The 23,327-nt window shown below is 34.6% G+C and overlaps 1 protein-coding gene across 6 annotated transcripts in view; it reads right to left on the reverse strand.

Moving 5' to 3' along the window:
• Window positions 1–23,327, reverse strand: part of LOC118205143 (5'-AMP-activated protein kinase subunit gamma-1-like) — a 552,717-nt gene that overhangs the window by 92,199 nt on the left and 437,191 nt on the right. For all 6 annotated transcript variants that reach the window (XM_085824013.1, XM_085824011.1, XM_085824014.1 and 3 more), the window contains one exon: window positions 15,436–15,466. In XM_085824013.1, coding sequence (XP_085680139.1) covers window positions 15,436–15,466 — 31 coding nt within the window. The remainder of the gene's footprint in view (window positions 1–15,435; window positions 15,467–23,327) is intronic.

Here is a 23,327-nt window from a genome sequence, read left to right on the forward strand (position 1 = left end):
TTTTTTTTTTTTTTCAGAAATAAACACTTCTTTTGAGCAAATATATAAATTATTACATCAGTAAATAACTGTTGAAATACATTTTTTTTACATTTTTCTCCAAAATTTAAAGGGAAAAGTTTACGTTGTTTACACATTTTAAATGATTGTAAATTCTTTAAAAATTAGAATATTTGAACTCGGTTTTTTTTCATACGATGTAGTTACGTATATGGAATATTATGAGAGTAAAAAAACGAATTCAATATTTTGGTTGAATTTTAGCTATTTTAAAGTCCACCGTCCCCTTAAAAGAATTTGTAATTCGGGAAATCAAGTACATTGATATTATTGAAAACTTAAAATGTTTAAATTTTTTTTCCATCTTTGTTTCATTTAATTAGCTTTATGCGCCATTTTTTTAAACAAGTCAAAAATTTCTTTTATAGATATCATTAAAATTTAGAATACCCTATATTCCCTTACGTATTTTTTGACGTAGACATTTTAATTAGTTTAATTATTTTAATTTTAATTTTAATTAGAAACTAATTTTATCGTTCGAAAATGGAAAGAAGAAATTTATGCGAATCATTTAATTTCCGAATAACACGGTTATATTAAAAGCATAACGACTGAAAAGCAATCATGAATAAACTAGCAGTAACTATCACAATATTATTTTTTAAAAGAAACTCGCATTCTAATAAAAATGTACAGTAATATTAATGTTACAGTGTCTTACGAATATCTGAGCAACTGCGCGACGTGCCAGGTTTAATTACTCAGAAAAGCCTCAGGGCCAACTCACATGAATGAATCTTGATCGTAGTTCCCAAGGGGGACATCGCATGACTGAAGGAAGAGGGGACGACCAAAAGATTCGGACTTCGAAAAATTAAAGCCATGAGTAGTAGATATGGCTACAGTGAGCTAGAACGTAAATAGCAGGAGTAAAGTGAAATCCCATGTTAGGAAAGCTTCTTAAATGCGAGAACATCTGTCATGTCCGGGTTAGCTTAAAGGAGAATCTGCATCAAACGCGGTACAAATAATGCAAGAGAAAATGAAATGATTATATAAAAAATGAAAATACAAATTGAATAGACAGAATAAAAATTATCCAGGGAACAGACATTACCAACAAATTAGGCCTCAGAGGGGAAAACTATGAATCTTAAAGAAAGGATGAAATGACACGAACATTTAAAAAATTCTTAGATTATACGAAATCCATTCTTGCATTATTATATTGCAAGAATGCATTATTCATTATCCTTGAAATTTTTATAATTATTGCATTATACAAAAGTGCAACTACGAATTGAATAGATGGAAAAAAATAAATCCAGGGAACACAATTTATCAATAAACTAGTCCTCAGAGGAGAAAAAAACTGAATCATAAAAAAAGGATAAAATGATACGAATATTTTTTAAATTCTTAGATTATATAAAATGAATTCTTGCATTATTATATTACAAAAATGCAATATTCATTATTCTTGCAATTTGTATAATTCTTGTATTATACAAAAACGCAAATATAAATTGAATAGACGGAATAAAATTAATCTAGGGAACACAATTTACGCGTAAACTATTCCTCAGAGGGAAAAAACTATGAATCGTAAAGGAAGGATAAAATTATACGAATATTTTTTAAATTCTCAGAATCTACTAAAAAGCTACGGGAGAAAATACGCACGGAAATAAGGTAAATGTTTATTTGTATATCTAATATACCCGCCTGATCATTAATTATATAAACACCCAAACTTACTTTGTTCCTTAAAAATTTAAAGAACCTAAAAAGTGTTTCGCGATGAGAAAGGTTTGGAAAGCAACTGCTCTAAAGAGCACAACTGCACAAACTGCGCATGTCGAAATTCCTGATCTAAATGGCGTTCTAATGTTGCTAAGAATTTACTATTCTCCTGTGATTTCGTTACACAGAATCATTCCTTCAAATCAATACTCTGCATAGAAGGAATTACGAAGACTGTAAAATAATTTGCCCTCTGGGAAAAAAAAAATCTGATGTCTACACTGTATGAATTCCTCGTACGGTTTGTTAAATTACGCATACTTTTTTTGTTGCACTTCATTTAAACTTATTTTCTTGGATTATTCTAACACTCAATTACCTGATCCCTAAAGGGAAGTGGAAAATAAGACCAAAAATTGGAAAATTTTGAAACTAAATATCCCGGTCAAATATTTTTTCGCACGGGAGTCAAACTTCTTTGTATTTTTATTTTTTCATAACGAGTATTAAAGCTACATTAAAGTATAGGAGTTTAAATACAGAAATCGGGATACCGCATTTAAAGTTAAATTTTGTTACTAGTCCAAAATTATTTTCTTTCTAGATTTAAAATTGCCAGAACATGAATATTTTCGTCATTTAAAACACTTCTGTTATTGGAAGTATATAACTACGACCGACAACTGCGAAAATAAAGGCCGCGTAAGGACTTCAAAGCTGGGTAACGGAGTTGGTGTGCATATATATATTTGGCACTGCGGATTGCAATATAAAAGCAAGGTGCCCAACTAGATGTTATAGCACTCCCATATACAAAACATCAATGTTCTACGGCTAATCGTTTTTGAATTATGCGAGACTCATACGTACGTACTTACAGATATCAAAGAAAATTCCCTTTTTCATCCCTTTTAGAATCCATTTTGGGAAAAAGAATCCTTTATTCTTTCCGTGCACACAGATGGAACGCAAAAAAAAAAAATATTGTCAAAATGGATATTTCCGTTGATAATATGATACCCGATGCTAAACTGTAAATTGATGCAACTGCGTGAAATTGTTGAAAATAATCTGGAGCTGGAACACGTTCCAAGATAACACTAAAGAATCGCAGATTTATTCTACAAAAGTTAACCTTGAAGCTTTTAGAAGAATAATTTAAGGCATATGGATACAGTGGACAATCAGCAAGAAGGAAATTCTTCGATAAGAAGTGAACAAGGAAAATACGCCTGGTTTTCGCAAAATTCATGATAAACAAAGTTATATCATACCGAAACATTGTTATTATTGAGAAAAGGTCAAAATTTAATACACTCCTCAAAAGGGAAATTGCAACACCAAGAAAGAATGCTCGTAGCGTCATGCAAATTGCAGGATCGAGAGTTGTCAAATGGATATGCAAATGATTAAAAAAACAGACATATATAATCATTATCTACGAATCTATTCAGTATCTAATGTGCCCACCTCGGGCAGCGATACAAGTCGCATGCTATCAGTGAGTTCATTGATGGGTTCCTGAGGTTAGCCTTTGCCAAGCCACATTCACTGCTGTACGCAGACCATCCAGGGTTTGCGGCCGTGGTCCTCGGTTAATGTCACGTCCAGTGACATCTCACAGGTGTTCGATGGGATTCAGATCTGGAGAGGTTGCTGGCCAGGGTAGGATGTCAAATCCGGTCAGGCAGTTAAGAGTATGCCGTGCGACATGCGGCTTCGCATTGTCTTGCTGGAGTACCGTGTTGGGTGCGCCTACAACCAGGGCAGAACAACAGGCTCCACAACTTGCGTGACGTAGTGGTCCGCTGTCAAGCTGGCGTTAATGTGTACCAGGGCTGTCTTGTGATCAAACATTATGCCACCCCAAACCATGATGCCTGGTGCAGGACCGGTGTGACGCTCGGCGAAATGGGCTGTTTCGTAGCGTCCTATGGGTCGCCGCCATATCCATCGACGGCAGTCTTTCCTCTACAGACAGAAACGTGATTCATCCGTGAACAAAACCCGATTCTATTCGATGGTCCACGCACTATGACACTGACATCACACCAGGCGTCTAGTCTTGTATTCAACAGTCAATGGTACCACTGAGGCTGGTACCCGTGAACGCAAGCGCGCTTCATGCAATTTATTGCGTATAGTCTGGCTGGACACAGATCCACCTGCTCTTGGAGAAAACCGGCTTCGGATGTCACGTGACGTGGAGAAATGGTCTCCAGCAGTTGACCGCCGAATATGCCGGTCTATGCGCTCTGACGTGCACCTGAAGACACCACTTCCTCTTGGATGTGCACGTACACCTTCCTGAATCCATCGTGTGACACAACCTTGGTTGGTACACGCTATTATGAGCAGCGACAATAAAAGTTCATGAAGTTCGATAATATGGTCACGTTCCCCGGTCGTTAACTGATGGTATTGAGCTTGCCGACGTCTCAGAGGCAATTTCTATGCTTCTTCTAAAGTCTCCAATGCTCCGTAAACCCTGTGGCTAACATTTATAGCCCACATACGTACCACGTGATCCAATGCGTGCGCAGCTTTTATCATTTGCATATCCACCTCACAACTCTCGCTCCTGCAACTTGCATGACGCCACGCGCATTCTTTCTTGGTGTTGCAATTTCACTTTTGAGGAGTGTATATAAACAAGACCGATAGATGAAATAATAGGTAGCAAAATTAAAAAATTGTTGCCTACTGTTAAGGAAGGGTAGGGAGGCATAATGGTCCGCTGCCCTTAGAACAAGATATTTAATCCTAACAGAAAATAATAAGGATTGATATATATATAATGAAGCAGACTTAGATGTAATAAATGTAATAATGCTGTAGGAAAACTGATTGTACAAATGCGTAGAAATATTGATCGATAATGTATAGGAAGCTTCGCAATCGAGGCAGATTAAATCTTCATTTTCAGTAAACATGTTGCGGCCATAAACAACTTGGGACGGTACTTGTGCGCATATCAAGAGGTTTAAATTTTTGATAACTTTGCAGTAAGAAGGAAGCAGCAGACAGCAGTTCAGCTAGGCGGAAGAGTAGCGAACGAGTGCTTTATGTTCAGGATGTAATCTTACTTCAGACACATAGTTTTTGTTCTCAATACATTTTGATTGTATAATTAATACTGCTGTAAAATTAGTATTGGCTATTTCAGTTTTAGTTTCATTTACATCAACAGAATTACATCAACAGAATTATGCAAGAGTCATATGGCATGGATTAGCCTCGAAATAACGCAGTGCAAAGGGAAACTGATATTTTTAGAATACAAAGGGGAAATTAATTTGTGCTGCTAATTTAAATTTTATCTTTTATATAGTCTTTATTTTTCTCACATACATATATATGTAAAATATAAAATATCTAATTTGTAAAATATAAAATCTAAGTTTTCAAATAATAAATTAATAGCCCTTTAACTTCCTTAATGAATGTTGAATCAAGCAGGGATCATCCCGCAAAAGGTCAAGTTCGACTACGCCATGGTGAAATAAAACTAATCTATTATTGTAAAAAACAAACAAACTTAGAAGTAATAACTAGCAGAAATTTTGATGGCGTAGAAGTGTTGATCCATAATGAAATAGGAAATTGGAGGCGAAAGCAGATTAAATCTTCATTTTTTATTTCGGCAAACATGTTGCGGCCACAATCAAGCTGGCACAATAATTGTGCATATTTCAAGAGGTTTACATTTTTGATAACTTTGCAGCAAGAAGGAAGCATTAGACAGACAGCAACCCAGCTAGGCCAAAGCACAGAAAGCAAGTAAGTAATGTTCACGATGAAATCTTAATTCAGACTAAGTTAGTTTTGGTTCTCAATGCATTTTCTCAACGCATAGTTAATATTGCTGTAAAATTACTATTGGCTGCTTGAGTTCATTATGTAAAATATCTAATTTGTAAAATATAAAATCTATCTTTCATGTAATAAATTAATAGCTCTTTAACTTCCGTTTCATTCTAAAAATAACAGCAATAAATTTTACTCTCTGCAGGTCTGATGCGCACTTGCCGCTGAAATCTGAACCCAAAATCCCGTACATTAAAGTGTCACGTGATCTTAAATGGAATTCGGTATATAAAAAGCTTAATTACGACGAAACTCTTTCTTTATTGTACTGTGTATTTCTTAAATTCACTAGTTTTATTCACATTCTACACTCATTTTATGACTCCCACTTAGTCACGCCTTTACCGGGCCGGTTACTTGCTAGTGAGCTCTTGCGTTGCTGGTCTTCCTATTCTTTATCCGTCTTTGCTCCTCCTTACGGCGGACATTATGTGAAGATAGTTCTATGTTATGTGCCCATCTGGCATAAATTTGATTGAGCCAGATAAACTACTGATCTCAGTGGTATTCTGGCTATAAGTTATAAGTCAGTCAGTCAGTCGCAACTCTTTCTTCTTCGCTTGTCTTTTCTGCTACTTTCTACTGTGTCGTAAGCTACGCAAAGTTTACTTTCCTAAATTTGTCCATTATTTAAGATGTACACTGAAGTGACAAAAGTCATGGGATACCTTTTGCCCGGCGGTAAATGGATGGTAAGACCCGCGTAACGCTAGAGGGCGCTGAAAGCGGCATTGGGTATGTTCAGTTAGTTGATGGAAGATGTGACGCAGTGATGATGTGAGATTTTTGAGCTTGTGATATTATTATATTTAATTAAATCAATTCATATTTTATTGATTGTTGATTTATTCAAATTTGATGTAATATTATGTTTAATGAACCACTACACATATTAGAAAGTTGGATTACCACTGAATCTTCAAACCACTGATGCGCAATGGATATATCCATTGAAATATGATATTCGATATTTTTCGCGATTACTATACTTTTTACGTCGTGAAAGGAAGTACAAACCATCACTAAGAATAATGTTCAACGCAGAAATTAAACTATAACATTTCTATTCAGCGTCTGTAACCTTCGAACTTTCTACAACTTTCATTCCAAAAGGAATCGATACGAAGAGGAGGTATTGATTAGAAAATAGAAGCTAAACAAAAAAATTGATAAGTAAGAGATATCGATTGACCGTTGTTTTCAGCAATTGCGTTTTCTAGTTCTTTTTTGATACGTGTCTTACTGAACGGAAGTTGAATGGTTTTCCTTTTGGACATCCTACACTTTGGAGCGTTTAGTATATTAGAAAAAAGTAATTCAAAGATAATGACATTCAACGGCATTGGAATAATCTTCGCAAAATGGTCCAATAAATTCCTAATGGCGTTTTGGTTGAACAAGTAATCTAAGATATTACCAAAAAAATAAAAAAAAATTCTTGAACACGTTTTAAAGAATGCATGGATGGTCGAAAAAGATGGCTGGAGACTTATTTTAATTAATCTACACGTACTTAAAATTACGAAATTTCCCAAAATAATGGGTGTCCCAAAATTAACGCAAGATTTGAATTTGGCGCCATTTTTGCATTAAGTTGTTGGCAACCCTGAAAAAAGAACAGTTTGAAAGCCGAGAGTTTAGGGTTAGTCAAAATGGAGCGTTATACGATACAACAACGTGTCTTCATTATTGAACAATATTTTAAAAATAATGAAAGTTTGGCTACCGCAGTTCGAAAGTTTTATACAAAATATGGTAAAAATAGCGTTTTAACTTCGTCAACTGTGAAAATATTAATTGAAAATTTTGTGGAGACTGGATCAGTTGGAGACGCTAAACACACCGTCCAAAAACAGGCCGTTCAAATGTCAATACTGAAGCACTGCGTGAGCGTGAGTGTTGGTGAAATCCCAGGAACATAAATTCGGCGTCGTGGACAAGAATTGCAAATTTCAAGAAGCTCTCTACAGCGTATACTCACAGAAGATCTGTGTCTCCATGCTTACAAAATTCAATTAACACAACAACTGAAGCCTAATAACCATGAACAGCGAAGAGAGTTCGTGGAATGGATTATTAGTAATCAAAATCTATGTACTTTATGATTCACTTAAAAAATAAATATCTAAAGACTAAAAACTCTCTTTTATATTGAATTCAAATCTTTCGTTAATTTTGGGACACCCTTTATTTAGGATTAGATAGGATTAGGGCAACTCTTACGAAAAGGTCTTATAAAATTCTACTGAGAATCCTATAAAACGTTGGGTATAGCTTCTATAGACTCATGCGCAGAGACTGTATAGAAATATATGTGGATATTACATAGAGATTTATGCTGAGATTCCATAACATTTTATACACTTTCTAAGCGTCCCAAGAATAGAATCTTATGAAATGTGTCTAGAATCAATTAACAGAATTCTACTAAACATATGAGATGAAGTTTCGCAGTAAATTGGGCTAAAGAATTCTAAACAGGTTTTTCTTTTGCTTCAATTTTTATGGAAAAGTCTATAGAAACTTTTGAATATTTATGAACGCTATAAAAAATGCTTTGGAATTAAAAGGATGAATTAAATTTTCTTTATTGAACATAATTTTTTAATCTAAATTTTGAAAGCATATATGATAGAAATGGAGATAAAAATCTCCAGAATAATTAAACAAATAAATTCTAATAATTTTGATTAAAAATATTTAAATAAGAACAAGCACATTTGAAACAAGAGTTAAATTTGATGAAAATTAAGGAATCATTTCTCTTGTTAAGGAACATTTACACGGTATATGTCACGGGTATATATACAATTACATCAATTTCAGGAATTAAAATTTTTTATTATTAGTTACACAAATTTAATATTTTAACTAATTTTATGATTTACGTTGATTTTAAGTTTAGATGTAGTTTTTTTGTATTACAAATGCAATACTACGGAAAATGTTGCACAAAATGTTCCATAAATTCAGAAGATACAGGATGTTAAGCTAGAGTGGACAAAAAGATTCCATTTAGAAAAAGTTCACCTTTTACCGTGAAAGACCAAAATTGGAGAATGTCGACTTTCACCAGAGAATGTCAACATTCACCGAATACGTCGGTGAAAGATGGACTATTGCATTACATTCTTGTACATTCAGACCCTCACCGGTGTATGTCGACAATCACAGATATGCTCTGATGTGGGTCGAAAAGAGAGGAGTATATGTACACGCTGTCATTGCAAAAGGAAGTGTTCACAAATAAATGCAGTCGTAAAAGCAAGCGCCTCTTGTGCAATTCAAAGTATCATAATAGTTTAAGTTGCTGCAATAAATAAGATTTGAATCATATAATTTAGTAAGTTTTTAACTTCTATTATTTTCCTTTTTCATTTTGAATGTACTGTGTGTTTTAAGTTCTTATATTCTTATTTTAAGTCTCAAGTGCGTTTTTTCGCGACTGAATTACGGAGAAGAAAATATGATATTCTTATATGTTCAACATTCACCATTAGTACATGGTGAACGTCGACATTTACCGGTTAAGTCAGAAATGAGAGTATTTGGCAAATATTTTGAACATACACCAAGCGACTATGTGAATGTTGACATTCACCGGTGGAAGTCGACATTCTCCAGATTCCGGTGATTTACCGTAACATATATAAAAAGTTTTAATTTTTGCTTTTTTGTATCCCAGACGTGTAATAAAATGAGAAAAATATTTGCGGTGATTACAGTTTGAAAAACGTTGCAGATTTCAACAGAATATCATTTTATGCGGACTTTATTGATTTTTATATAATCCATTCTGTAAAAGCTTTATAAAATTTCTATAAAGGTTTATAGAGAAGCATTTCTATAGAGGATTATCTATAAAGTTCTATACGCACTGCAAAGAGCTTTACGAGCCTCTAAAAAATCATGAGGGAATACATGCGAGAATTATTTCCCCAAGAAAAAGGATGCCTTCGTGGAGGACTTGTCAAGGAAACTATCAGTTAATTGTTAGCGGTTGTTCAATATATAATATCAAAACATAGACATCGCGGTGAGAAGTTTCACTAAATTTAGTAAAATTGCTTAAATTAAAGCATTTTAAGGAATTTATTGAATGTCATGGTGGGATCTATTATTAGAATAAAATACAAAATTTTCTAGAACTGCCTCTTTCCGCAGTAAGTCAAAGATATTCAAGAACAACAAAATTTCAGACATTTTTACTTCCTTGTACAAAGCAAAGTGCTTTCAACTTTGAACTGCCAACTCGTCAGGCCATTCTTCATATTAGCTTCTAAGTTAAGTTCATTTGGCCCCATTGTTTTTGGAAATTAATTTTTTCACTGTAATTGTATTGGCGCGCATTAATTATTAGTGACAATGCCTTGAGTTTTATTAACCTAAATTAATAAATTAAGTTCCACATAGTATACATAACTTGTAGCTTTTGTATATACTTTAAAAAAAATTTACATACTGTATTTAACAGTATTACGAAAATTGAGGCTCAAAGACTTTTTTTAATAGAGGAAGCACTTTTAATTCACGAAGATGCTAAATATGTTTATTTATTTAATATTATTCTGCAGGAAAAGAGGTGATGTCACTTAATGGCTGATCTTCTCTTGACAAAGTAGAAGTCAAAGAGTGATAATACAGCTTTTCCAAGTGTATTTTTACTTCTAATTCATTTGTTCTTTTATTAAATGTTTGCTTTGCCATTTTTTCGCTGACAATCACATTTTAATTTTTATAATTTTAAAAACTGCTAAATTTTTATATTGTTGCGTTTTTCTTTTTTTCTGACACCAGTTGTTACGTTATTTTCTTCCTTCACGTTCGTACGGGGCTCGTGTGGATTTGGAGTGAATAACGACGACACTTTATGAAGTATCGAAACACACTTTATTTGCCAGTATTGTCAAGACAGCTCCAAAACACGTTTCACAGTCGTCGATGAACTACTTTAAACACGCTGACACGATCAGCAACACAGCCTTCCGGTTATCAGGCTATCACGGTGGAGACAGCTTCACTGCAAGCTACCGAATCTGCTCGGTCGTTCTCGGAACTCCCCGTACTCTCGAGACTCTCCACGCTACAACTCGTGATGAACTCGAAGTCACACAGAGCACGGTTCCCGACTCTTTGGTTCAGTCGTTCCCGGAGTTGGACGATGCACTAACCGCGATACACTAAGAGACTCCTTCGGTGGACTCGACGATCCACTCGGCACTCGCTGCCCGGCTGTCAACTCGATCGACTCCGCAGACGCTAGACGAGACACCAACTCGATACCGACTATCTCGCACTCGAGAAGGCGCTCTCACTCGCCCTCTCGACGAAGCATTTACTCTATGAAGCACACACACTGACTGCGGACCAGCAGGGTTTATATAGCTTTCGGCTTGTGTTCGAGAACATTCTGGGCTAAACCGGTAAGAATTCGTTCCAGATGGTTCTCCATCCGTCCATAGTATATCGTCAATTTTGTCGCCAAATGTCGCAAACCTGCCTTACCTTGCCATTTTATGGCAACCCTAAAACTGCTTTGCGGGGAAGCCATCTCACCGCGCCCGCACATTTCGTAACAATATTTTTAAACAATTTGCAATATCACCCTTTATATCTTTCTTTGCGCAATTTCTTTCGCCTGTTTAAGTTATAATTATTTTTATTTTAGATCATCTTATATATTTTCAAGAAATTATTATAAGAATTTTTATTAAAAAGATTGTCTTACCCTAGGATAAATTCTTTACGGCGTTTATTTTGTCTCTTGTCAATGGCAGTGAAAAGTTAAAAGCGGAGAAAATTTCTTAAAGGGTAAATCTGAACAATGTATTATTGGGAGAAACAAATAAATAGTATTAATCACCTACTGTTCAATGTTGCTTAAATATATATATATAATACAGTATCACAGTTTTTTATATCACATTTCTTAAATTTTCCTGACTGAATTGTTTTTAAAATATTTTTAGGGAATTTTTGTAGATTACTAGTTTTCAAATTATATTTCTTTTGGGTCTTTGCGGATTTGGTACTGAATTTCTTACTTTTTGTCTCTCTCTCTCTATATAAGGTATTTGGTATATAATGTGCATATAGTATATAACATACACATAAACCCTCACCCGGCTTTCAAGTTCTCACCCGACCTTTATTTTTGCAATCGTTGATATTTTTCCAATTACAAAAGTGTTTTAACTGGCGAATATATTCATGGTTTGGCAAAGTCAAATTAAAAAGAAAATTAATTTCTGACAAATAACGAAATCGAATTTTTGATGCGATCTCCCGGTTCCTATATTTATAGCTGGGAAAATTTTACATCCGTTATGAAAAGTAAAATTATAAGAAGTTTGACTCCAGTACGACAAAAATTCATCGGGGCTTTACAATTTGCAATTTTTGATGTCCTATTCAACTTGTCTCGAGCAATCGGTTAACTAAGCTAGAATAATTAGCACTTTATTGAGCCGTCTAACCGGAATAGTGGTTAGTGACTCCGACAACCGTTCCGAAGGGTCCGGGTTCTGATACCGGAGAAGACATGGAATTTTGTTAATCTATAATGTCTGTGCGTAAATGTATAGTTTCTATATATCATGAGGCACTCAAAGTGTGCTGTGAGCCTAAAGACCTTTCGAGAGGTTTAGTAGGGAAAGAGGGGTTTGAAATCCTCAAACCCGTCCGCTTGGGATGGTCTCTTTCAAAATTGGAGGCATGCCTTAAATCGGATTCCCACTCTGTGACCTGTGTGATACGGCTCTTGCCAACGACAGGTGCAATTTTGCTCCTTGCCATGCTGAACTTCTTGGACTTGCTCTGATTTCAGGCAAGTGAAATTAATCAAATCACAACAATAATGATTTTTTCGCAAAAGGCTTTTCCGTCCAGAAGCCTCTTTCTCCTTGAAAGAGGGCGGGGAATATGAAAGATATATGACAGAAATTTATGAGCAAATTAAACTTAATTGAAACAAACTGACAATAGATCTTTAAATTACTAAATTTCAATTAAAGTACAACTCTTCCAAGGTATCTGCATTTTCCTTGCAGTAACAGTAATGTGAAAACTCTTGTCTTATCGCTGTGCAAGTTTAAAACTAAGCGCTCCGAAATTATAAATACTAGTGGAACTATTACTCATTACTTTCTGCTGCCTATGCTTTAGCTAAAGGACATCTCTTATTTGGGTGCTTCTATTTATAATTAAAGTAATGCGTTAGAATCAAAACTGTGATGTGTAGATTATCGCTACGGCGCTCTGCCATTTCCATACAGTAATCAACAAGTAATAAAGATGCATTTCGATTATTAAGTATTTTGTAACTTTTGTTCCCGTCGTCACCTACGACGTAATCGATATTTCAGAGATCTTCTAACTTCAATCTACTCGCGACTACAAAATAAGAGATGTTTTCTCTACTCAAGCACTCATCTAATATCAAATTATCGGGAACGAACAAAATTATCATTATATATATATACATATACAATATATATAGGTATATCTAGCGAGCTGCAGAAGTTCCATATACGTAATTTCAGCGTTCTACGGCTAATAGGTTTTCAGTTTCACGAGATACATACGTATATATACTCTTTTGCAAAAAAAATCGAAGCACCATGAAGGAAGTGGTTGTTTTTTATGAAATTGAATATGTGTATAGCTCATACACAGATAACAAAATAATCAAAAAATCAAGGTCATAGTACCTGTTCACGGCTCACAATCACCCACTGAGTGTTCAAATTAGTAGTTGGTCGAACCGCTTCTGGCGGCAATGCATGCTTGAATTCATCTAGGTAAGGAGTGGTAGAGGTTCCTAATGTCATCCTGCGACACATTCTGCCAGGCATTCATCAGTTATCACTCCAGATCTGCGATATTTTGTGGTGCCCGAATCTGGCGGCCTATCATGTCGCAGACATGCTAAATTGATGAAAGGTCTGGTGAACTTGTTGGCCAAGAAATAGTATCAACTGCATGGAAAGAGTGCAGAGATATGCGAGTGGTATGCGGCCCGGCATTATCTTGTTGGAAAATGGCCCCAGGATGACATGCCATGAAGGGTAATGCAACCGGCCGCAGGATGGTATTAGCATATCGTTGAGCTGTTAAAAATGTATGGAGGACGACTAAAGATGACCCGCTGTCATAAGAAATAGTGCCCCACACCATCACACTAAGGGTTATGGCTGTATGCCCTTGTAAAACAAAGGCTGATTGGAACCGCTGGCCCTGTCTTCTCCAGACACAAACACGATAGTCATCTATCTGCTACAAGAGTGAAGCGGAATTCATTTCTGAACACCATACGATACCAGTCAGATGGCAGCCATGATGATCGACTGCGACATCACTCCAGACGACTCCGCCGATGTTGTGGGTTCATCGTCTTAAAGGGAAACGTCTTAAAGGCCTCTGTGAGCCTAACCCCGCCTCAGACAAGCGCCGTGAGATGGTGGACAGTATCACAGGAAATATAGACGTGGCTGTAGTGTGTTGAAAAGTCGACAATGATACTGTTGGGGCGGTTCGGATCTGGCGAACAATTATCCTATCTTGCCTCGCATTTGTGATCCTTGGCCTTCCAGAGCCTTCATTTCGTCGGCAATTTCCTTAAAGCAACCATTGCTGCCAACATCTTTGCACAGCAGTGTCTGTACGCTGCAGGTGGTGGCCTATTGCTCGGTATGACCACACAGCTTCACGGAACCCTACAATGCGACCACGTTCGAAGTCTGTAAGGTCTTCGATATAGTCGTAATGGTATCTTTAGTTGCTTCTTTACGGAATTACAATGGCTGCAACAAAAAAAGATGAATTTTCCGCCTCTGTTACTGCTTTTATACTTTGCGTATTGCGCACTAGAAATGCTCGCTATGATTGCAGCTCCTGTTCACTTGCCTCGAAACTTTGATCATTTGCATGTTCGATCAAAATGTTTTTGCATACTAAATTTCTTCACGATCGAAAAAGTCCTTAGTGCTTCGATGTCTTTGCAAAAGAGTGTATATACAGACGTCTCGAAAAGATCAATTTAAATGGTTGGTTGTGGGATTAGTGGCACAAAACCTTAAAGGTTATGCGCGCCGAAACAAGTCAGAAACTTTCAGATGTCAAACTAAGGAAAAACACAAGTACATACGCTCACAAACAACTTACAAGCAAACAAATACACACACAAATAACTTAAATAACTTAATTACCAGTGGGAAATTTATGCTCAAGTTTAATATAGCTGATAAACAGAGCTTCGATAAAATCGGTGGGGGATAATGAAATAATAAAAATCAACAGTCTTTTATGAAATGCAAAAACGAAATATGTTGAATACTGGTTGCTTATTTAATAAATGGATTCCGCAGAAACGGCTTGCACAACTTGGATAGGATCTCCGCCAACTTTCACGGTAGATGGGATGATACCTAAGTACCTTTTTATCTTCCAAGCGGTAGTGTTCTCGTTCGGCAAAGTGTATGGCACTTAAATTATCTTTGAAATTTATTCTGTTATTAATTAACAAACTAAGCGATTTTAAAGCAATAAAAGCAGATTATTATTAATTCCCCACTGCAGCCTTTTAATGACATATGCTGGATTCCTTAAATTCATCTATATATATATTTATAAGAAGAGTATTCCTTCATATTTGGGTAATTCATACAAATTCAATTAATAGGTCATTTTCTAGCAGTAATATGAATGCAACTATACAGAAACAAGAATTGCAATTAAGTGGAAGGTGTTTTGATGTATTATAATAATAAAATGTATGATTGTTATTTCTTAATTCATAGAGTAAATAGGAAAAGAATTACTTACCAAGGCTTCCGTAGTCGATTCGGCTTTCGCACTGAAAAAGAAAATTTTATAATAAGTTAATGAAGATAACTTAGTGCCAAAATTTAACTAAATTTAACTTTAAAAATAATAGGCAACTTCGCTTTCATTCTCAACATAAAGTTTGATTTTACAATAATCTGAGAAAATGAAAGTTTGATAAATTAGATTTCTTTGGTTCAATATTAATGGTCTGCAAATTGTGTTCTTTGGAACCTCAAGCTTCAGTCAAATCCTAGGGTTCCGAATGACATAATAAAAATTCGAAAAGAAAATTATACAGCACTCACACTAATTGGTTAATGTTTATTAACTAGAAAATATGAAGATACATTTAGTTACAGATTAGTTTTCAGACTTACCATTTAGTCATCATACGTCAAGAGAATACCGTACCGAAGGGCCTGGCTTTGATTCCCGGAGAAGGCATGGGTGTTTGTAAATTTATAGTGTCTGTACGGCATGGGGGCACTCAAAATATGCAGCGAGAAGGAAGTTCTCTCGAGAGGTTGCTAGTAAGGGAAAGGGGGTGGTAGACCTTCGGATCCGTACCCCGGATTTCAGCAAAGTCTTACTGTCACCTGTATGGTGCAAACGACAATCGCAATTTTGACTCCTTGCCACAATGAATTTCGTGAGCATGCTCTGATTTCGAGATTAGTTACAACAATGGTGGGCTATGCTTTGAAAAACTAAACAGTTTTCTAATGGAAAATGAACTGAATTTAGGCGATACTGTTAAAAATTATACAGTGGAGCACCTTGATAAAAACTATGAAAGAATATTTCCCAGAAGAAAAAACTGTATGACGGGACTAAAAAATCCCCTCAAGTATTACGATAGATAGGGTTGCTGGTGAAAAAAAAAGGGATTAATTTACCGACACATCAACAGATTCAACTTTAAAATCCAAATTTAATTTGCTCCTAAGTTTTTTGTTGTAGATTCATGCAGAGTACCCAGAAGTTATTGACATAGCTATAAAATTTTTAATGCTATTTCGGAACAATGTATTTAAGTGAAAAATATTTTTATATCCCGCGTACCAGACTGCTGCCATTCGGAAAAATGTAAAATAGTTCTGTTTCAATTTTAATCAATACATTCGGCTATTCAACAGGAATGTGCCACTACTAATAGTAAAATAGCGTTGCCACTGTCGGAAATAAAATACTTTTATTTTCCAAGACCGAAAATGTGGCCACTCAGCAAAGCCTTTGAGATTTAATCTGGAAAGTTACTGAGCAACACACTACGAGATTTAATATAAGAATACTGTTCTGCCCAGTTTTCACTTATACGTCTCGCATGTTTTGCTTCTCTTTTTGTCAAATGTTCTCTTTTTGAATCTATAACACGCAAATGAACTCTTATAACTTAATTACAGGCAGTCATATCTGAGTAACACTGTTACTATGAAATAAGATGTCTTTGGCAGTACTTACTAACAATTTAAACTAACAAAGTAAAAAGGAGGAACCTATAGTCCTATACTATAATATTTCGCTTTTTAATTTTAAAACCAATGAATTGGATCCTTTTGGTTGGTTTTTGGTTTTATTTGTTTATGGCAAAGCACATAAGGGTTATCTGTCTAAGGAGATAGGTGCCTTCGTGGAGAATTTTCTAATAGAAACTGGCTCGTATCCACTTGGTGAAAACCTTAACGACTATGCAGCGAGCTTTTTCGCCTATGATAGAACCGAGGTCGAACTATCAGGTTTCAAAGACTTACAACTAGGTCGCAGGCCAGCCTTCGATGAGTCTGCAACTCACACTGTGAGAAATATATGAATTTGCTAAGACCCTAAGTAGCAAAAGAATAAAAGCAGTCTTTTCTGCAAAAGCATCTTTGATTCCAAATAATGCACACTTAAAGTTTCAAGTTATACTTATGCTCTCTTCTGTTAGGCCTCTAAGCGAATACATATTTTTATTTCCCCCTTTAATGCGCGTATTACAGTCCTCTCTCTTATACTCATTGATATAGTAATGCTAAGAGATGAAGCACGTTAATCTCTCCAAGCATATAATTCTGATTCCAAAAACGTTTGTGTCATCAGCCACGAGAGCGGCAAGAAGTACTGCGATACATGTTTAATATGTAGTTTATACTACATTTAGGAATCATTATATTTAATTATTCATTGATCATGAAACAATAAAATCTGGTTTTAATTTTTGACAGTTTCCTCCATGTTGAAGTTTTGTATCGCTTATAGTTATATTCATCATTTTTAAAAATAAAACGAATAACTTTTCATAAGCAAAGGTTTTATGCTACAGATGTGCTAATTTGCTTTTACGATGGGAATGTTATGCCTCAGATATGTTAAATCGCTATTTTACACAAGTTATGCCACTGTTACATATTGCCACATTGGATGTGATTCAGCACTTTAAGTGCACAGGTTTGTTCCAACATTTGAATTTATTTTTCACTTTTAGGATACCCATTAAGGACAGATATGGATAGGTAAAGACTTCAGGGTCGTATACCTATTAAATAAGCGAAGACCTATGACCTATAGCATTTAAATTATTATTATTAATTAGGGTTTGATTAGCAATAATTTGAAATTTTATGATAAATATTAATGATATTTTATACTTTTACCCATTCTAAGTGAAATATTAAACACTGTAAATATTAATTCAGAAGTCAAACAACAAAAATCAGCGTTAATTTACAAAATTTTCACAGGACTAGTTTCGATGGTTTTACCGAACCATCGAAACTAGTCCTGTGAAAATTTTGTAAATTAACGCTGATTTTTGTTGTTTGACTTCTGAATTAGTATTTATTTGGCGTGTTATTGTGTCTTAACTGTAAATATTATGATGGATATATATCGTGAACAGATGCCACAAGTAAAATTAGTAAATTGAAATAATAGGTACTTTCTGAGCTTTCCTCAACGATTTCAACATTCGGCAAAACTGCTCTATTTTGATGTATTTTCGAGTATGCATGAGGTTAAGAAGCAGTAGAGTTTAATTTCCTTCTTACCTCCATGGCACACACGCAGTAACAGCCAACTCCGCACGCGCGTCCCATGCGTTTAGTACACGTGAATGGCACGCACGCGTGGATTTGTGTACTTTATATTTAACTAAACAGGCTGAAAAAAAAAAAAAAAAAAAAAAAAAAAAAATATTGGCATATTGATTTTTTTTCGCATAAAATTTCTTCTCTTATAAAATGCTTCTTTTTTATTATTTATGAACATAGTAAAACTAATAAGACGTAAAATTAGATAAACAAACCTTTCTCGCCAATTTATAAAGTCACCAACGAATTGGAAACGTTTTGTGAGAGTGCGAATAATCAGAAAGTGTCAATAAAGGTATCACAATTATCTGAGCTTTTCTAAAGCAGCAATTTTGTTTGAAATGATTTCATCTTCTTAATACACATGCATATTACATGAAATAAGATAACCCACATATTAAGGAGAGTTTAAGATTTCGTATTCAGAATTTACTATCAATATTGAATATTTTTTTCCTGTTTCAGTAATTTTAATGTAACACGGACAGCGGCCTTTAAAAAGAAAAGTTATTTCACAAGCCGCCGGAGGGAATACAACGTTCTGTAGATAGTAGGCAAACAGTAAATGAAAACTAGCTTCAGAAAACGGTAAATGGCAGTAGTTAAGGATGTTGAAGTGCACATACAATGAATAAATAAAGAATCAACGGTAGGACAAGTGTTGTGTGGATTTTTGTGTTCTTGCTTTAGGCTTTTGTATGTCTCGTAATTGTGAAAAATAAAATGTGAATGTATTTTAGAAATAAATACCGTATTTGACGGCATATAAGACGCACCCTTATTTAGAAGGCCACACACAAGGAAAAAAAAGTTTCAATAGTCCGCGCGACAGCGCGGTACCACAATAACTTAAAAATGTGGTTTCTTTTAGTTCTTTTAGTTTCGTAAAAGCCAAATAAACAATCATTGAATGCAATTACCAAACATATTTTTATTAAGGAAAATTAACAAACAGCAAGCTATTTTGAACATGATATGTAAATTTCAATAATGAATAAATGAATGAACGGCAAGCAATCAAAGGCATCGAAGGTTATGTTTTTGTTTTTTAGCAGTTTTCAGTTGATCTTCTCCTGCAGTCGCCAAGTACGTATCATTTTTTCGGTAGGTGGTGGACCGAAATGCCTTGCTGCTGCTTTGTTTCCATGCACTTTGGCGTAGTTTAACACTCCTAGTTGATACTGAATTGTATAGCCAGGGGCGTAGCTAGAATTTCTAGCGCCCGGGGACAACTGAAGAATTTGCGTCCCTTTCAGTGTGCCAGAAATGGAAAATATTTCATTAAAAAATTTCGTAGCATCAATTTGGCGCCCCTTGGATGTTGCGCCCGGGGACAGATGCCCCCCTTGTCCCACCCTAGCTACGCCACTGTGTATAGTTTAATTTCGTGTTTCCTGTAGTCTTATTTTCCATGGCATTTTTTTAAACAAATAGTTTTAAGCACCGATACCGACACGTTTATACAGAGTAGCATCGATACCGACACGTGTGTCGGCTGAGTCAAAGAAAAGTCTATGTAAAGAAGGAAAGGCTCCATAGACGTAATGTGACCGTCGAACCTGTTCGAACTTTGATATCAGCTTCAAAATTTTGGCGCTTTTTGGCGACAGAGATATTTCACGCATGCGCAAAATAATTATGGCAGATGTAGAAAAAGTTATGTGTGTCTAGACCTTTATCCGGGCTAAAAATAGCATTCAGTATTGAAAATTAACCAGTGTCCTTCACGTATAAGACGCAGCCAACTTTTTTGAGACCAAATTTAGGAAAAAAAGTGCGTCTTATATGTCGTCAAATACGGTAATACCGACAGAAATACCATCTACGTAATGCTAGTTTTAAAGGAAAACAACAAAATATTTAAGAAGCTAATAACGTTTAGAATTATAGAATCTTAGTTATACCGCTTATGATGCTCAGATTCGAAACAACAGTGTATATTTTGAATACAAAAATAACAATAAAATAACTGCCGCTGAGTTTTTAGCCACTTTTACGGCAGTTGCCAACTTTCTGGACGGAAATCATGCTTTATTGCACAAACACCATTTATTATTATTATTACATTATCTATGCCATATGAGATCAGAATTAATCGCGCGTTGTAGTGAAACTGAAAGATTCTCTAAAATAATCTAGAATATGTACATAAAATGAAACTAGAGAAAGCTTTTTTATACATTTCAATGAACAAAATACTAATGAAGATTCAACCTGTAAATAAATACAAAGGAATATTCTCATATATTTAAAAGATAACTCCAGTAAATAGTTTCTTATAATTCAATCAACAAATTATATTAGTACAAAGCAAAAAAGAAATATGAACAAACTACCATATTTAGTACACATGAGGCAAAACAATAAATCTACTTTTCACTTACGTGCACTTTATACTACATTACATTTCGATGCTTTACTCTGTAGTAAAAGAGATCCACATTTTATGATATGAATGCACTAGAATTACTGTATCCTTTATTTTAACGTGTACCAAATGTTTAAACATCCGCAAAGCTGCCAATCTTGAAATATAAAAAACGGCGAAATTTTCGCTCGGAAACCAGGATTTTCTGGAAGGTATTTTTAGTTGTCTGGCAATGCTATTTCAAGAGAAATCCAAATTGATTTAAATTCATTTTATACAGTACTGTCCGACCACGTATTCCAGATTTATATAAACATCCAGTCTGGGGCGGAAGTGGGCATATCTATCAGTGATGTAGGGGTGAGTGCAGTAGCCCGGTTAGATTTAAATGGTTCTTCTATTTCACGCTCATTCTTTCGAGTGCTGCGCAACAGAAAATTTTCGTCTGCGCTTTATGCATTTTAAGATGATGTACCGTGAAATTTTAAAATTATAGAATTAAATTAAAATGCATAGAAACATCAGATCCTGACATTTCAAAGAAAAACTATTAAAAGAACTGTAATAGTAAACTATTTGTCTTAATACAATTCATCATCAGTTGATAAATATTTTAATAGATAATATTAATTTAATAATAATTTAATAGATAACAATTCAATTAATAATAATTTAGATAATGCATCTTAGTTAATTTTTAATATTTTCAAACATTGAATGAAAAACATTTATCTGTTAAATATTCTTTAACAAATTACATCTATTAATATAATCAAATGATCTATAAATAAAATCAAGCAATTTAATGAGAACAGGTTATATAAAAATTAGTTTTAATTAGATATGCTATACCTCCCCCCTTTACATTTTTGGCTGCGTAACTGGGATTGTCAGTCTTCGTAATTGTGATTCTTCGTCACAAACTTTAATCACGTTATACACTAATTTCTTAAAATCGCTGCGGAAAGCTTTATTTCTAGAGCTTTCTGGAACACTAGAACTTATCGTAAAAATGAAGATATCAAAGTAAAAGAAGGTCAGTAACAGCGATGCTCAACGATTGTAAGAAAAAGCACTAAATGACCCCCGACGTCCGAGAGGAAAAAATACCCGCGCTTTTCACCCATACCCTGTGATACTTCTTAAACAATTTGAAGTCAACTCCAATGATAGAACACAGCAATAACTTTCATTTTACACTCTAAAAAAATGGCGACATACAAACAAGAGAAGAAAAGGAATAAAAACTTATTTTCCGAGAGGGAAAAATACACACGCTTTGCACCCACACACCTTCAATTAAACTGACCCATCTTGGCTCTCAGCCAAACTGCTCTCGTTAGTATGGTTAAATAGTAGACGAATTCAGTAAATCGAATTATTTAATCCATTATTTCCATTAAACTATACGACAAATTGATTTTTTCCTTTTAGTGCATTTATCATATACATTTTAAATGAAAGCTTACTATATAAAAACATTTTCTTAACTATATTTTTTTATGTGTTTTAGTCTCAATTACACGTTACCAATATAAAAAGTATATAAAAAACGAATATCGCATGACAAACTTCATCACAATTTGCGCCAAGATGGCACACTCAAAAATTTTTTTTCCAAGAGCAACGTTCTCTCCCCCCCCCCGTCTGCTCCAGATTGCTGAACATTTTTTTTAAGTGAAAAAAATTGCTCAATCAATAGTTTATCATTCACGTTTTAAAAAAAAACCAAAAGTTTATTTTATAATCTGGAATAATTTCAAAACGTTAAGTTAGAAAAGAAGTTAATAGTAATTTTAAGCTATATTTTTAGATGTTGACATTTTAAAATTATAAATGTCAGACAGTCTTCTTAAGAAATCCAACGATTTTCAAAAATTCAGAAATTAAGTTACAATTTCCCTACAACTTTCTGTGAAAAGATATTCTTTTTTTTACTTGTATTCGATGGAGCAAACAGTAAAATTCTGATATGTTTAGTTTGTTAGTTATACGAAGATATGCACGAAAAGTCGATAAAACATCATATTAAAAAACTCTAAATTGAATTTTGAAAACATTCTTGCACCACATTCCATTGTCATCGACCAACAGTGTGTGTACAAAATTTGAACTCAATAATTTATCGAGGTTAAAAATCAAGAACAAAATTCCACTCACAGTGAAACACCATGAGTGACCTAAATAAAAGCTTAGAAACATTTCGTTTTTTATAATTACCAGACAATGAAAAGATTTATAAGAAATTACTTAATTTGGATTAGTTACTACAGAAAAACATTTCGATGGCTACTAGTCTTAAAAAGAATGCTATTGTGGAGAGTTGCTAAGGAAAACTGAATCGATACAGATTTACACGTAGGAAAAAGTCAACCTATTAGAACCTAGATAGGTTCCTAAAGTACCATGTTTTGTGAAACCATGTCATAGGAACTAACAGCTAATACGAAATA

The sequence above is a fragment of the Stegodyphus dumicola genome, chromosome 9 (assembly GCF_044657685.1).
Source record: "Stegodyphus dumicola isolate Sdum_Otavi_A_Nest chromosome 9, ASM4465768v1".
In the NCBI taxonomy this organism is placed as follows: Eukaryota; Metazoa; Arthropoda; class Arachnida; order Araneae; family Eresidae; genus Stegodyphus; species Stegodyphus dumicola.